Source organism: Protomyctophum parallelum (genome assembly GCF_964188405.1).
Source record: "Protomyctophum parallelum genome assembly, chromosome: 15".
In the NCBI taxonomy this organism is placed as follows: Eukaryota; Metazoa; Chordata; class Actinopteri; order Myctophiformes; family Myctophidae; genus Protomyctophum; species Protomyctophum parallelum.
Genome location: NC_139710.1, coordinates 49656380 through 49673009, shown reverse-complemented (window position 1 = coordinate 49673009; position 16630 = coordinate 49656380). Strand labels below are relative to the sequence as shown.

The 16630-nt window shown below is 44.9% G+C and overlaps 1 protein-coding gene across 1 annotated transcript in view; it reads right to left on the bottom strand.

The window, feature by feature from the left end:
- Positions 1 to 9288: 9288 nt before the first annotated feature.
- The window catches only part of LOC310872053 (olfactomedin-like protein 2A), a 32689-nt gene continuing 25347 nt past the window's right edge, over positions 9289 to 16630 (bottom strand). Inside the window, 3 exon segments of the mRNA XM_083783744.1 lie at positions 9289 to 12211; positions 13820 to 14005; positions 15456 to 15775. Of these exon segments, the coding sequence (XP_083639870.1) occupies positions 11607 to 12211; positions 13820 to 14005; positions 15456 to 15775 (1111 nt within the window). The 3' untranslated portion in view covers positions 9289 to 11606.

Genomic DNA, 16630 nt, shown 5'->3' with positions numbered 1-16630 from the left:
AGAACAAATCAATCCCATGTTCCAGCGAGCGCCTACTAACCCCCAACAGCTGCAGAACCCTGTTGATATTTTGTCTCGTCCCTGCTGGCACCGTGCGTCGGGGCAGGGCAGCATGACGGATGGCATGGCTGAATGAAGGCGAAAGTTGTTCCTTTTGCTGAGAGATCCGCAGTGCCAGTTCACTGCAGCTGTTGGGATAAATTGCTGGGAGATTGCACTCTAGGCCTCCTAGAGGGAGGAGGTGTGACTCTCTGGGCCTTGTAGTTCGTTGTTCTTGGCTGGGGACCAGCCCATTGGGTCAGCCTCTGCTGCTCCCCAGCACCCCAAGGCTGGTTTTTCCCATCCCTTAATGCTGTGGTGGTGTTCTCTCCAATATCACGCTGAGCCCAGAAAAATATAGAGATCTTTGTTTTATTTGTTCTCTTTGTTTCACAAAAATAAGTCAAAAAAGGGGTGTTGCCAGAACAACTGCTGCCTCATGGAAGCGATTTAGCGTGATTTCTCTTGTTTTTTCGATGGGATTTCTCTCTAGCTCGTTCACTGGCTCGGTCTGTCTTGTTTTATATAACGGTGTCATCACATGTGGCTTCAAGAAGCAGCTCTGAGGGGCAGAGATGTAAGACGCGCGGATGATGTTTTTACAGTAATGTGGACCGATTTAGACACAATGTACGTGTTGACATGCAGACAGAGCCGCAACATACACTAGCGACAGCAAAGACAACATTCTGTTTGATTTAACCCGTCTGTAGATGGTTAACCCATTCTGACCTGAGATCAGATTCATACGAGGTTTCCACTGGAGACACACTGGTCTGATTAAACCCATTCTGACCTGAGATCAGATTCATACGAGGTTTCCACTGGAGACACACTGGTCTGATTAAACCCATTCTGACCTGAGATCAGATTCTAAAAAAAATAAGTCGTTTTTTCAAAAATAGCAGACCTACAAGCTCGTATCGCGCCACTCGGTGGCGCGATATGAGCTTGTAGATCTGCTATTTTTCAATAGATAAAGCATAACATGATGCTAATACCAAAATGGGTGCCCGGTCAGAATGGGTTAAAGACAAAAGGGGCTTTGGGGAAGATTGTCTGGATTCATTTTGAACTGGTTTAGTAAAACGGTAATTGTGGGCATGGGAACGAGAATCAATTTACCCTCCCTGAGAAACTATACTGTTGAGGTGCCCTTAAGCAAGGAAAGGCACTGCTGCTTTGCTTTTGTGACGTTGCCAATAGCAGAAGACTGTATGTCTGCATTTGGCATATCCCAGCTGCACATTTCTGTTAATGTGAAGCAGGATGCTGACTGAGACAAACTTTCCCTGCATAAATGAAATAGTTTTCATTAGTACACAACAGTATCCATAACACCATTATGAATCTACTTTATGTATATTCTGTTCGCTTATAGTTTGTAGGTATAAAGTGTCATATTAAGAGGACCGAAGCTTGAGATTACATCAAAGTATTCATAGTCCTGAGAGACAGAAGGGTAGCCTGTATGTTTACAGATTCATCCACTGTCACCATGGCGCCCAGATGGAGCTCCATCTCTTTCATGCCAAGAGCCAAATATATATCTGAAATCTGTTTAGTGTTTTGGGAAGGAGCCTGTAATGGCGTACTGGATTGCATTTGGTGTTTTATTGGCTCACATAAAAGTTCACAGCCTACCTGTTATCTGTTATCCAGTGAAAGACTCCATTGTGCTCGGATATTGACGCAACAGTTCGTCACCTCGTCAAGAAGATTAATGGAAATGTTTGGTAGGTAGACTAATCTTTGTTAATTGCGTTTTCTTTGTTTTAAGCCCCCAGGTGCTTGCCCAATGTTACTTGTGCCAATCACATGATGGTGCCACTCTTGGTGGGAGTTTCGTTGGACCCCCCCCCCCCCCCCCCCCCCCTCTCTACAATGTGCTGATCTGAATTCTCCGTCACAACCACTCCTCCATGCATATAATCTCCAAAAGGACTCCATTGTGTCTTCTATGTACAATGCCTTTCCTTGGTGCTCCGCTCAGACCACTGGCCTAGACCTCAGGAAAGCCCCCTTCTCTCCAGTGAACACGAGACATGACTGAGTGAGTGCCAGCTCTCATGGAGGGGCAGAGGAAATCACTTTAATGCCTTTAATTGGATTGCTATTGGGTATTAGACCCATGGGTCGTGTTTTGCGCTTGAGGTCGCATTATAGGCCTTCATGTTTGACAGCACGACGGCCAATCAGAAGTTTCCATTCCTCCCTGTGATTATTAAAAGGAGTGAGCTGCTATAGTTCATGTGTTCCACATCCTGCTCAGTCGATTCCTTTTCAAAGTGACTGATGCAGGAAATGACCCAAAATGTTCTTAATTAAAGTCACGTTGACGCTGCATACTGTCCACACAGTGCTTGATCTGCGATTCTGGACCCCGTCTGTCTGCGTGACACACATTTCGCTGTGTCAGCGCGGTCGGGAAATGTGTTAGCAATATGTTATCGTCAGGAATTAAAACGTCATATTAATACAAATGTGGATTAACTTGTTTTGCAGCATAGTAGTATATGGGTGGTGGCTGATTTAACCCATTCTGACCGGGCACCCATTTTGGTGTCGGCATCACGTTATGCTTTAGCTATTTAAAAATAGCAGATCTACAAGCTCATATCGCGCCACCGAGTGGCGCGATACGAGCTTGTAGGTCTGCTATTTTTTGAAAAATCGAAGAACGACTGACATTTTTTAGAATCTGATCTCAGGTCAGAATGGGTTCATCAGACCAGTGTGTGTCCGGCGGAAACCTTGTATGAATCTGATCTCAGGTCAGAATGGGTTAAGCAGTCACACCTGGCTTGAGTCAAACTAATCTGTGCTGGGTGTGACATGCACACCTGTTGGTTGGTGGCATGTAGCCGGCAATTGGCTCTGTGTGACGTGACTCCCGCTAGGAACCCGTTGCGAACGCATGCCCTCGCTGACTGACATCAATCCCATGGCAGGGTTCGAACCCGTGACCATCTACATGAAAGGCGTGCACTCTAACCTACAGTCTATACACTATGACAGCCTATAGTCACAGGTTTCCATAAGGTGGCATATATCTGTTTCCTGTTCCAGTTCAGTTTCCCATAGCTTTGTTTGATTGGCTTGGCAACAGATTTTGAACTGGAAACACATGTGAAGGCGTCATATCATATGTGTTTCCGGTTCAAAACCTGCAGCTGCCGAGCCAATCAAACGAAGCTACGGGGACATAAACTGGTATGGTACAAGGATTATTAAATGAGGACAGGAAGCGAAGACCGTACGGTGGACTCCATGTTGCTCCCTGGAAGGAAAGAAACATGTGCAATTGAGACCAGGAAGTTGTACATGCACAAATTTGGGCATGTACTGTACAACTTCCTGGTCTCAATTGCACATGTTTCTTTCCTTCCAGGGAGCAACATGGAGTCCACCGTACAGTCTTCGCTTCCTAACCTTATTTAATTAACCTTGGTATGGTACAGGAAATGGATAATGCCACCTTTTGAAAACCTCAAAGTCACGCACAGATGGAGTCGATTGCCAAACCTTTGGGCCTGCATGTTTTTGCATGCTGTGTGATCCAATACCTTCTTATCTCCAGCATTCATTAAACCCATTCTGACCTGAGATCAGATTCATACGAGGTTTCCGCCGGACAAACACTGGGTCTGATGAACCCATTCTGACCTGAGATCAGATTCATACGAGGTTTTCGCCGGACACACACTGGTCTGATGGACCCATTCTGACCTGAGATCAGATTCTAAAAATGTCAGTCGCTCTTCGATTTTTCAAAAATAGCAGACCTACAAGCTCGTATCGCGCCACTCGGTGGCGCGATATGAGCTTGTAGATCTGCTATTTTTCAATAGCTAAAGCACGACATGATGCCGACACCAAAATGGGTGCCCGGTCAGAATGGGTTAAGGAGCAAAGCATATTTCTGTGCAAATCTCAATGAATCAGCTGACAAAATAATGTTGCCTGTCAGAATCAGCTGACAAATGGTGCCTGCTGGATTCCCCTCTTTCAAACTAATGCTTTTAAAAGGCTCACGTCAACCTATGACCTCACTTTTAGAGCGTGCATTCCAGAAAAACGCTCACGTCGTATGATTACCAACAGATCACAGAGATCTCTTTTCGCTCCTATGCCACCAAAATGTGGAACGCCCTACCAACAGTCATTAAGACATGTGAATCCCTTGACTCCTTCAAAACCGCTCTCAAAGGGCACCTACGGATGGCTGCAATTCGAAACTGGCCTCTGTAAAATCTGAATCCCCCCCCCCCCCCACCCCATTTCCCCTCACTGTATATGTATCTTTTCCCTTTTTGCTTCCTATATGATGAATTCCTGTTCTGTTCTTTAGCTACATAGAAGTGTCTATTTGTATGTCTCTAAATGTTTTGATGAATTGAACAATGTGGACCCTGTTGTAAACAAGTGTAATGCTTAATTGGGTCGTCCACTCACAGTTAACAGTCTTTGTATTGAGTTTGTGCTTAAAATGTACTGTAAATCCTACAAACTGTTAATAAATATTTCAATCAATCAATCAATCTATGACATGTCAATCATTGTGCTGTTTATCGTCATGTGTTTTGTCCCTTTTGGGTGATCACAGAGTTACCCTGGCTGGACTTTTTGCTCTCTTTTCCTTCGTGTGCACAACAATACTGAGGTGAATGCACTGAGGTCCCGGTGCGGTCGTTCAGAGCTGGGTGTGTTATTATCCTGAGATGTTGGTAGTCCTGAAGGCGAAACAGGGTTTTCTTAGTGGGAGTAATGACGTCAATATTGGGAAGGGCCCTGGAGGGGGGTCTCTTGGAGGAAAGCTTTGTTGAACTCTACACACCCGCACTAACCTAATGGTTAGACACACACCTTTTTAGCATTGCTTTTACCTCCTAGATCATTACATGTCCTTTTCCTGTTTTTAGTCTCTCCTTTTTATTATTGTTTTTTTTTCTGTTTGTTATTACTATGTAGTTGATGCTTCCTTGCTTTGTTTTTTGTTGCTCTTTTTGTTATATTTATGCATATATGTGTATGTGTATGTATATGTATATGTATATGTATATGTATATGTATATGTATATGTATATATATATATATATATATATATATATGCATAAATATAACAAAAATTACTATTATTATATATATATATATATTATTACTATTATTTTTTTTGCTCTTACTGTAAAGCACTTTGAACTGCACTCGCTGCCTGAAAAATGTGCTATATAAATAAAGATTGATTGATTGATTGATTGATTGATTGATTGATGGTCGGAAATTATGGCATATGTCAGAATTGTGAGAGGACTTTTCAAGAAATCTCTAAGAAGAGAATACCAGCACTCACTCACGGAACTGTCCTTTAAGGCACTTTATTATATTATAATTGGAATAGTTTGCTGCAGAGCAGACAGCACAACAGCGTATGCGTTTCAACTTAGAGCCTTCGTCTGCGTTGCATGCTGTAAACAACGGATGTATCACATGTATAGGTGTGACACCGTGTCAACAACAACAACATTCAGCCAACAAGAACCAACACTGCAATCACAATACAGAAAGATTCACAATATTTATATATAAGACATTTTGAGAATCAAGCTTTATAATTGGACTCTGTGGCGTTTGTGCTTACACAGTCGACATACACCGTGTGCTGTTCAATTAATTAAAAACGAACTAATGAATCAATCAATCACAGTGTGCTGTTCAATTAATTAGAAACGAACTAATGAATCAATCAATCACAGTGTGCTGTTCAATTAATTAAAAATTAACTAATGAATCAATCAATCAGCTAATGAAAAAAGGTTGCCTGTCTTTTTATTTATGAAGATTATTCAACAGTAACACATTCTAAACATATATCTGAAGATTATTCAACAGTAACACATTCTAAACATATATCTATAACAGTAACACATATATCTATAACAGTAACACATATATCTATAACAGTAACACATATATCTATAACAGTAACACATATATCTATAACAGTAACACATATATCTATAACAGTAACACATTCTAAACATATATCTATAACAGTAACACATATATCTATAACAGTAACACATATATCTATAACAGTAACACATATATCTATAACAGTAACACATTCTAAACATATATCTGAAGATTATTCAACAGTAACACATTCTAAACATATATCTTTAAGAGTGAAAAGTAGTGAGATTGTGAAGATTCCATTACCTGTTACCATGGAAATGTGTCGATATTTCTGTTTGTATCAAAGGCAGTCATATTTACACTGATGAGGCATATTTCATGTTTCATTTGAGCATGACTGAGCCTCGCCTCAAGCCGTGCCTTATCTTGATTTGAGCACGGCTGGGGAGCCTATACTTCGGCCAATCAAAATGTCCGGCCGGAACTGCCCGTTGTGTAATGCGGTCTGTGTGACCCGTGGAGTGGGGTTATCAGTGGAGCAGAATTAAGGCCCATAGCTGATGTGAACAGGATCAAGTCGAGTCCTGATTTGGCAACAGGAAGGCCTTTGTGTCGGGGCTGTGGGGGGTGTGGGGGGGTGCTGGGACCACGGCACCCCCCAGGTCATGTGAATTGTCAGTGTTCATCACCGCTGAGAGTGTGAACGTAATTGTTCCATAACAGCTACATGTCAACATTTCGTGACAGAGCTTAGAGAGCAACAGCACACCATTAGTGCTGGGCTTATCCAACCCCATGTCTCCATGTCCTCCTCATTAAACCACTTAAACCCTGGTACTCTGTAAACTTGACCCGAGCTGGCTCTGTAGGCTATACTTGCTCTTTTATATCTCTGTCACAGCAAATCTCTTCGTAAAACAGCCATTGTACAAAAAGCTCACAACACGTCGCAATGCAGCGCTTTGTGAGCCTGTAGACGGGCAATTCTCTGAGAATGTTGGCCCCCGGTGTAGGGACGCTAGGGTTCAAGTGTAATGTCGATTGTTAGCCGGGTGTTGGCTGATGTCAAAGCCAATGCCGTGCGCTGTGATGTACTTTAAATAGAGTTGGTGTGAGTGTGTGTGTGTGTGTGTGTGTGTGTGTGTGTGTGTGTGTGAGGGGGGGGGGGGGGGTCATGTTCTCAAATTAGGACCACATGCGTGGACCACACCCTGTATTCAACTTTCCCATTTCCATGTTTCCCTCTGGCGTTGAATGAGTCAGAGCAGAGGTTTGAAGACTTTCACATCCACAGCCAGCCAGCCAATCAGGCTGCCCTGCCCTTATTACCGCGACCCTGGCGGCTGCTCCTTTAGTGCATTTCAGCATCCAAGTCAAGTAGAGCATGGTGACCTTTGCCCTGGAACTAAACATACCTCATGAGAGCTTTGTTAGCCTTTGTGTCTACTGAAAACATTTGAAAACCGTCACAGCACTGGCTTCTTTTCTGTGTTTGGTGACCTTACGATACGTCCCCGTTTGGCAGGGATTTAATGTCACGAGTCCTGACAAATTTATCTGGAAAACATAAAAATGTCCTGGTTTTCGGCCCGGGCGGCTGGCGTAGCCGCCTGGGAACCTATAGGCTGCTAATGCCACCTGACAGCGTGTCATCATGGGTTCGACTCCCGGTCCCCGATCTCTCCCCCCCATTATCTGTCAGTCTACTATCTCTCTATCAATAAAGCCAGAAAAAAGCCAAAATATATATATTTTTAAATAAAGGAAAAAAATATAAAGAATGTCCTTTTTGTTTTCAACATTCACTAATCACTACCAAATTGTCGTACTCAGCTCAGTGGCCTTGTGGTTAGAGCGTCCGCCCTGAAACTGGGAGGTCGGGGGTTCGATCCCCGGCCGGGTCAGACCAAAGACTGTAAAAATGGGACCCAAGCCTCCCTGCTTGACACTCAGCATCAAGGGTTGGATTGGGGGTGGGAAGTGAGGACGCTGGCGTCGACTGTTCGCCGCTTCACCTCCCAATGTATGAATGAATGAACCATTGTAAGCGCTTTGAGTAAAGGCACGTAGTGCATAGAAAAGCGCCATAAAAATGCAATTCATAAAAATGCAATTCATTACTGTCGTTTTCACAACATACAAAAAACGCGTGTCTTGAGCTGTGCCACATCCTGATGAGGCAAAAACAAAACATATGATACCAGTAAGACGCGACCTTAAAGGGAGAGGTCACGTGCACGCATCCGCCTGGGTGACAGCAGACTGCTGGGCGAGCGCTGGCGCTTTGGAATGGGCAGTCAGATCGACATATCCGCCTGGGTGACAGCAGACTGCTGGGCGAGCGCTGGCGCTTTGGAATGGGCGGTCAGATCGACATATCCGCCTGGGTGACAGCAGACTGCTGGGCGAGCGTTGGCGCTTTGGAATGGGCGGTCAGATCGACATATCCGCCTGGGTGACAGCAGACTGCTGGGCGAGCGTTGGCGCTTTGGCATGTCGGGTCAGATCAACATATGGAATGAATTCTGTACTGACCATATGCATATATGGAGCGTGTCTTGAGTGTACAGGGTTTGATGAGGTCAGATCAACTTGTGGAATGTCAGAACAGGTCAGCTCCATATATGGAAATCTAAGGGTGGCAGCGGGGGCAGTGTCATGATTGTACAGGGTTTGATGAGGGCCTGTTGAGAACTCTAGTTTTCGCTGGCTGCCGGGCACGGCTGCACTAATAACTTTGGGGCATCAGTACCCATACCCGAAGGCGGGGTTGGCGAAAGGGCCTTTCTGTGTGGAGTTTGCATGTTCTCCCCGTGTCCCCTAGGGTAGGTACCCTCACAAAAAACATGCAGTAATCCTGGTCACTAAACTGCCTCCCCCTGGCCAGCCGGGGCGCCTGATGGAGGGGAAAGGAACTGGTCTCTATACTGCCTCCCCCTGGCCAGCCGGGGCGCCTGATGGAGGGGAAAGGAACTGGTTGGAATAACGTGTTCCTTCCACGCGCTACGTCCAACCAGGGAAACTCCCCCCCTGTCGGGTGTAAAGGAGCAACTTGGACACTCAGGCATGAAGGAAGCATGAGTTCAAGTCCGTTGGTCTCCCCTTGTCCCCCATATATGGGGACTAGGTTGGTGGAGGGTGTGTAGAGCCCAGGATCACATTAGATGATTGACACGGGGGTGAAAAATGGGTTCGTGGGATAAAAGATATATTTAAAAAAAGAAAGAGAGACGGCCTATAATGCTGTTATTGAGAGAGCTAAGTCAGAAGAAATGAGTCACTACTATCGGCACAGGACAGGGAGGGCTGTTCCATGTGAGACGTCTCACAACAAGCGTTTAAAAATGGATGATTTTATTTCATAGCACAGGGAAAGCACAGTTCGTTTTGTATGTGCAGCATAATATTTCCTATAGCGTTATTATCTCTGTAAAAAATGAAAAATAAAATACACACTGACACACAAAGACAATGCAAACAAACACATTGCTACTGTACTGAATATTGTAATCGGGCATGCCCTTTTTTTTTTGAATAAAGTTAACAAAACACTCAAGATCATCCCAGAACAGGCAAAAATAAATTTGAGTGGTTGTGTAAAAACGAAGGAATCGTGCACAAGGGCAAACACACCACTTATGTGTAATTTAAAGCTTATCACTGCCTGTATATTGGCTAGATACTGTACAGTGAATAATTTCTGAGAGCGTACTAGCACTATATTTATTTGTTGTTGTTATTTTTCCTCTTTTGGTTCCAGTCCATAAAGGTACTCGTGTATTCATGTACAAATGCTCTTGTACCCGGTTATTGTTAGTGTACTGTTGTATATATTCTAGAGGCTTCTGGAGGTATTGTTCGTGGATTCATTGTTTGGCTGTTGTATAACTTGACATGTACAATGTAGCGTTGAAAGTGTAATTATTCATGTATTCTGCCGCTTGGCCAGTTCCCACTTGAAAAATAGTTTTTTTTTACTGGTTAAATAAAGGTTAAATAAAAAATAAAAACAAGCAATCATGGAGATTTGTGTTTAGCTAATGGTAGAGTGCACACATTAATTATGTATCTAGATTTGGTCTTAATTATTGATCTTGGGGTAAGAATGTACAAAACACACTAAAGAATAAAATAAAATAAAAATGTAGTGACTTTGCAATTGTTATGAACAATACAATAACAATCATTATGCTTTCATACATGAGATTTAAACGAGTGAGAATATTAAGAAAAACAACAACTTGCATCATAAAACATTTTAAAAGAAATGGATTGATCTTGAGCCCTTTAATTTAATTTATGATAGTATGATACCATATACACTGACACGAAAACGCGTATTCTGGGCGGAGTCACCACCCCCAGGGTAAGTTGTGATTTGCTCTCGTTCACTGCAATGCAATTTGCGGCATTTCCAAAACAATATTGCGCAGAGTAGCGATTATCAAACGTATTTGCAATGCCATACGTGACTGAACGATTGAACGATCTGTTGCCCGTGGACAAGGCACGTTACCTCCGCAAGTTAGATATTATCGGCATAGATGTTTGTCCGTATGTGATTAAGGATTGGAAAGAGTTGCATTAGCAGCCATAGAAAATTCTGCCCAGGGTAAAAAAACGGATGTGACGTTTTTGGGCGTTCCTGTCTTGTTTCGTGTCAGTGTATTCAGCACATCCCCTATCCTCACTAAAAGATGTAGTACATACATGAGAAATGACTATAGCAGACCAAAACATTGTGAATATTAGAAAGACAGGTTGCATTTTGAGGCCGGAATAATAAACATATATAGTATACAGTAAAGGTCCTCAGAAAGAGGATAACGTCACAAATTACCGTAACGATCAAAGTGCTTGGCGGATGGATGGATGGAGTTCACCACTTTCAACCTGGTGTCCATATTTTGGGCATGTTGTTATTTTCGGCGAACAAGGAAAAGAAACCCATTTTATTTCAAGAAATGTCAAAACATTTCAAACATCTTCAAAAACAAAACAAAAAAAAATCTCTAAACTTTTCAAAAACAATGAAAATAGCAGATCTACAATTTCATAGATTGGCTATTTTTGTCACACAACACCGTCGTACAACAAAGTATAAACTAATAGTCTTAAGTGGTTAACAGGCTATTGACATAAGACGGGCAGAGAACTGAAGAGTTTTGCTCCAAAATGAGATAACGTAAAGTATTCTACCTGAAACATGATGGCGAAAGCAAAAGAATAATACAAAAGAATCATGACACTGTTTAAAGGACAATGGGTTACGTCTAGACTTGTCAACACTTTTATGGACTGGATGTTTTTGGATACTTCAGCTACACTGAATGATGAAATTGAGGTAACATTTATTTATTCATTTATTTAATGTCTTTTTTTTTGTTGGAATAGAACTCCGTGTTTATTATTCTCTGTCCATTCTCGACATACAGTCACATTCCAACACACGTACGTTCCGTACATTGTGTTTGAGCAGTGCTTGTTTGGTACACTGCAACGTGTCATGATTAGCATACGCAGGTTCATCCTTGTCCTTAGGAATCCAATATGGCTGCTTCTGGACTGTCAAAAAGAATACTGAGCGCTCCCCTCTACGCTCCAGGGTACTGGAAGCTTTATCCGGAACACACACACACGCGGCTTCGTGCTCACGGTTCGACAAAATGTACGCGGTATGTAACCTGGTTGCCGTTGTCCCAAGCATACAGCAGCTTCTCCTTGGGGTTGTAATCGATCTGGGTGGTGAAGGCGTACTCGTTGGTGAAGGGCAGGCGCGGGATGGCTTCCGTGTTGGTGTGGGTGTCGAACGCATACTTGACCTCGCCTTCCTTCTGGTTGTACGTGTCCACGGCGTACAGCACGCCGCAGATGATGAAGCAGTTCCCGTAGGAGTTCCTCCTCAGGCCCGTCCTCCAGGTGGTCTCCTTCTTTATGGACAGGTCCCCGGGGTCCAGCTTGCTGATGACGATCACCTCGTGCTGGGAGTAGTCGTAGTCTATGGCGGGGTAGATCACCCACAGGCCGCTCTCGTCCACGGCGAAGTCGATGTCGGAGTGGCCCCTCCACTTCCACGGCGTGGTGTCCTCGTACACCACGTCGTGCAGCAGCGTCCATGCGGCCACGTAGCGCATGCGCAGGTCGTACTTGATGATGTTCTTGGTGAAGGCCCGGTTGTAGTAGAAGGCTCCGTTGTAGACCACGTGGCCGGTGCCGATCCAGTTGTACGGCAGCTTGAACAGGTTGCTCCAGCGGCCTGCGGGACACAGGAAGCAGTGTTGGTTTGCGTTAGATGGGGGCGCATACATTGGTTACATAGTAATATAGAAAGATAGGCATTAGTCCGACAACACCGTGGCTTCCCGACATGCGTGGTCGGTTACAAACTAACCCGTGGCAGGTTAAAACTAACATGTGGCTCCCGACATGCGTGGTCGGTTACAAACTAACCCTGGGTTAAAACTAACCCGTGGCAGGTTAAAACTCACCCGTGGCTCCCGAAATGCGTGGCAGGTTAAAACTAACATGTGGCTCCCTATACATGCGTGGCAGGTTAAAACTATCCCGTGGCAGGTTAAAACTAACATGTGGCTCCCTACATGCGTTGGCAGGTTAAAACTAACATGTGGCTCCCGAAATGCGTGGCAGGTTAAAACTAACATGTGGCTCCCTATACATGCGTGGCAGGTTAAAACTAACATGTGGCTCCCTATACATGCGTGGCAGGTTAAAACCAACCGGTGGCTTCCTTTGAGGTTAGGTTTTTGGGTAGGGTGTCGGACTAATGCATGTCGGACTGTTAGTACGTCGGAACCAAACACAGCTTTATCCTGTATATTATGAAGTTGGATACATCCTGTCGTATGTGTCCCACACACTGACATAATACCATGTATGTTTGGATAGTCACAGACTGTGTACACAATGGCTTGTCATGGGACATGCGGTTGCCTTAGTGGTTACCGCTGAACAAACGGATACTGTGGAGGACAGTTGTCGTATTCTAATCACATCCTATCAACTGTCCTAAAATGACTACTTCCTACAACAGGAAGTAGTCATTTTGTTAATGGAAAGAAAGCCTTGTGATGGACAAAAGCAACTCGGTGCGGTGCACCTCCCTCTCCGCCCCCCTGCCCACACTACTAATCCGTCTCCGCTGTGCCCAGTACAAAGGAAAGGCCAGAGCACACATGATGTCAAACCACAGCAAGCATCATAGCTACTCAACAAGATACCTACTCATCCGCACGGGGCTGTGAACTCACCACCCTGCTGGATATGAAAGGAGAGAGCCCAGGGTGCTCCTCGCATGCAAGTGCATTTAGAGTCCAAACACATCTAGATCAACAAAGTCCAAGTCCCATGAAGGCGGAGATCATCTGGGCTCTCTCTCTCTCTCTTACGGGGGGAGGTAATCCTATTCCTCAGTCCGGTTACATGCAAGAAAGAGTTGATTTTCCCACCCACTGCTGTGAAGCAACCCCGAGGCCTACATTCCAACAGGGCACATCAGTCTCGCAGAGGGTTACCGACTCCTCAACATTAACCCATTCTGACCTGAGATCAGATTCATAACGAGGTTTCCGCCGGACACACACTGGTCTGATGAACCCATTCTGACCTGAGATCAGATTCTAAAAATGTCAGTCGTTCTTCGATTTTTCAAAAAATAGCAGACCTACAAGCTCGTATCGCGCCACTCGGTGGCGCGATATGAGCTTGTAGATCTGCTATTTTTAAATAGATAAAGCATAACATGATGCCAACACCAAAATGGGTGCCCGTTCAGAATGGGTTAATTAATCTCCAGTGACGCTTACAGACAACATGGAGAAATGCAGCTAAACGAGCGGGTACGCACCTTGCTGGAAGTTTTCCAGGTTGCGGAACTCCACGAGGTTGTTGCCGTAGTAGTAGTTGGTGACGTAGATCTTGGAGTCCTTGGCCAGGGGATCTTTCATCCAGGCGCCTTCGTTACGCCCGTAGCTGTGTTTCTTCTCTGGCTGTTCAATGGATGCCAGAGTCCCCTCGCAGTCTAGGATCTTCCCTGCCAAAGGAAGACGCAGACCAAAACAACTTAACGCTTGGGGAGAGGCCTGGCTTGCATTAACTTCTGTATGAGTTTTAAACAACAAATTTCACAGTCACAGCAGATCTTGGCAGTTGAAAACCTGCGCTCTTATCTGGTACTAAATTGCCGTTTTACTACTGCACTCTCAGTGTGTAGAGTCTCATTAGTGGAGCATTGTACAGTGAGTACAGTCTCATTAGTGGAGCATTGTATTGGCAGTCGAATGCAGGGACGTGCAGAGAGTGTTTGAGGGGCAGGGGCTGAAATCCCGTAAGAGGGGGCACTATTGGACAAAAAATAGCAGATTTACAAGCTCACAACGCGTCCGCGCTACGACGCGTTGAGAGTTTGTAGATCAGCTATTTTCGGGGCGCAACACAGCACTCTTTAGCTAGTGGAGATGCAGTGTACAACATTGGATTTCTAAACAAATTAGTTCAACGCAAAATACTGTGTTAACGTTCAGGAGAACGCTGAACGTGAACACATGAACTGATGAATGCTGGAATGGAAAGGAGTGGCATTTGCATTTCTGTCACCATGTAGTAAACGCTGCATTCGTGGTCTGGAGAGGGCAGTTGTTTTACAGACGGGTAAAAGGGCAGGTGCTGAAGCCCCCCTTTGATGTCTATGTGTGCACGTACCTGGTCAAATGTGCTACAAAATGCTGCTGATAGAGAGCTGACGAAAACTAGGAAATATGACCATATTACACCAGTCCTAAAATCTTTACATTGGCCACCAGTGTCCCAGAGAATTAGCTACAGTACATCTCAGACATGCTGAAGCCATATTATGAACCATCTAGAACCCTTAGGTCATCTGGGGCTGGCCTACTGATAGTTCACCTCATAGTTGGAACAAAACATGGGGAAGCAGCATTTCACTATTATGTACCACACAAACCTGGAACAATATTCCAGGTTACATTAGGAAATCCCCCAACCATAGCTGTTTTAAAGTCTAATTTAAAAACATATTTATTTAACATTGCCTATCCGAATGATGTTTTTAATAACAGCTAGGTCTTGTCTGGGCTTTTAACCCATTCTGAACGGGAACCCATTTTGGTGTTAGCATTACGTTATGCTTTAGCTATTTAAAAATAGCAGATCTACAAGCTCATAGCGCGCCACCGAGTGGCGCGATACGAGCTTGTAGGTCTGCTATTTTATTTTTTTAATCGAAGAACGACTGACATTTTTTTAATCTGATCTCAGGTCAGAATGGGTCAATCAGACCAATGTGTGTCCAGTGGAAACCTCGTATGAATCTGATCTCAGGTCAGAATGGGTTTTTTGAAGTGCACTGTTGCACTCTGTATTTGTTTTTATTCTGTAAAGCACTTTGAATTGCCTCGTGTCTGAAAGGTGCTATATAAATAAAACTGCCTTGCCTTTGCCTTATAACAATAACGCGTACCTACCTGCTCTGTGTAGAATGGGTCTGCTGTTGTTGTCGGAGTTGTCCAGAATCAGCACGATGGTCGGAGCCGGTCTCTCCCGCCCTGCTGCCACGGTGGTGGTGGCGGTGGTGGTGGTGGTGGTGGTGGTGGTGGGCGGGGTCGTCTTCGTGGTTGTGGACGCCGCCGTGGTGGCGGTGCTGACGGTGACGGGAAGCGTGGCGTCAGCCGTGGGTGTAGTTGACCTCGTGACCTCAATGTTTCCAGGACCGTTTCGGGGCCTTCGTCCTCTGATTGGCTCTCCTTGGCCTGCTGGTGGGCGGTGTGTGTTTTGGCAGAGTGGTCTGGGAAGAGGGGGGGGGGGGGGGAGCAGGAGTCAGGCCAGGGAAATTAAATACTTTAAGTGGAAATCTTAACAACTCAGACTCTCCCTAAGCCGTGTTTGCACTAGTTTAGCTTGTTCATTTCAACAACATCGCTCTGATGTGTCAAACAGGGTCAGATGCTGTTTCTCTGAAGGGAGAAGCAAGAAATGCTTGCAGTGTGCAAAGTTAAAGGTGTTTTATAATGCGTACTCAGAGACGGATGCACACACGAGCCTCACTATCGGGGGGGGGGGGGAGACATATTGCGGCTGTGTAACGTTCCAGAACTTCACATCAAAGGCAAAGCATTAGCTATGCAACACGCCACGGAGACCATTCCAGCTTCCTTTGGCCCTGTTCTGTCCTATCCCCTTCTGTTAGCCAGCCGCTCCCGCTGCCTTCCTATTCACAGACAGAATTCCACAACCCCTCCTGGTCTCATCCCCGGCAGTGGAGAGGAGAGCGACGCTATAAGCGCCACATGGAGGACAGTGTCAACAGAGGGACAGCCTGTTCTCTCTCTCTCTCTCCCCCTTGCCCTCTCATCTGCACTCTCTCTCTCTCTCTCTCTCTCGCTCTCTCTCTTCCTCGTGCTCTGACTTCCTGCGCTGCCAGACAGATGTGCGGGGATTAGACAGCATCGCCTCATAGGCAGTGAGCATCAGCATCTGGCCAACATGCGTTCTCCTGCAAAGCCTGAGAGAACTACCTGGCCGGCAGGATCCGACGAGGGCATATTATTATTGTAGGAACAAACGGCGCTGGAGAAGATCTTCTGAGACGGCTGGAAGCGGAGAGAGTGCCGTATGAAAGTGTATAAATAGTATATCCTTA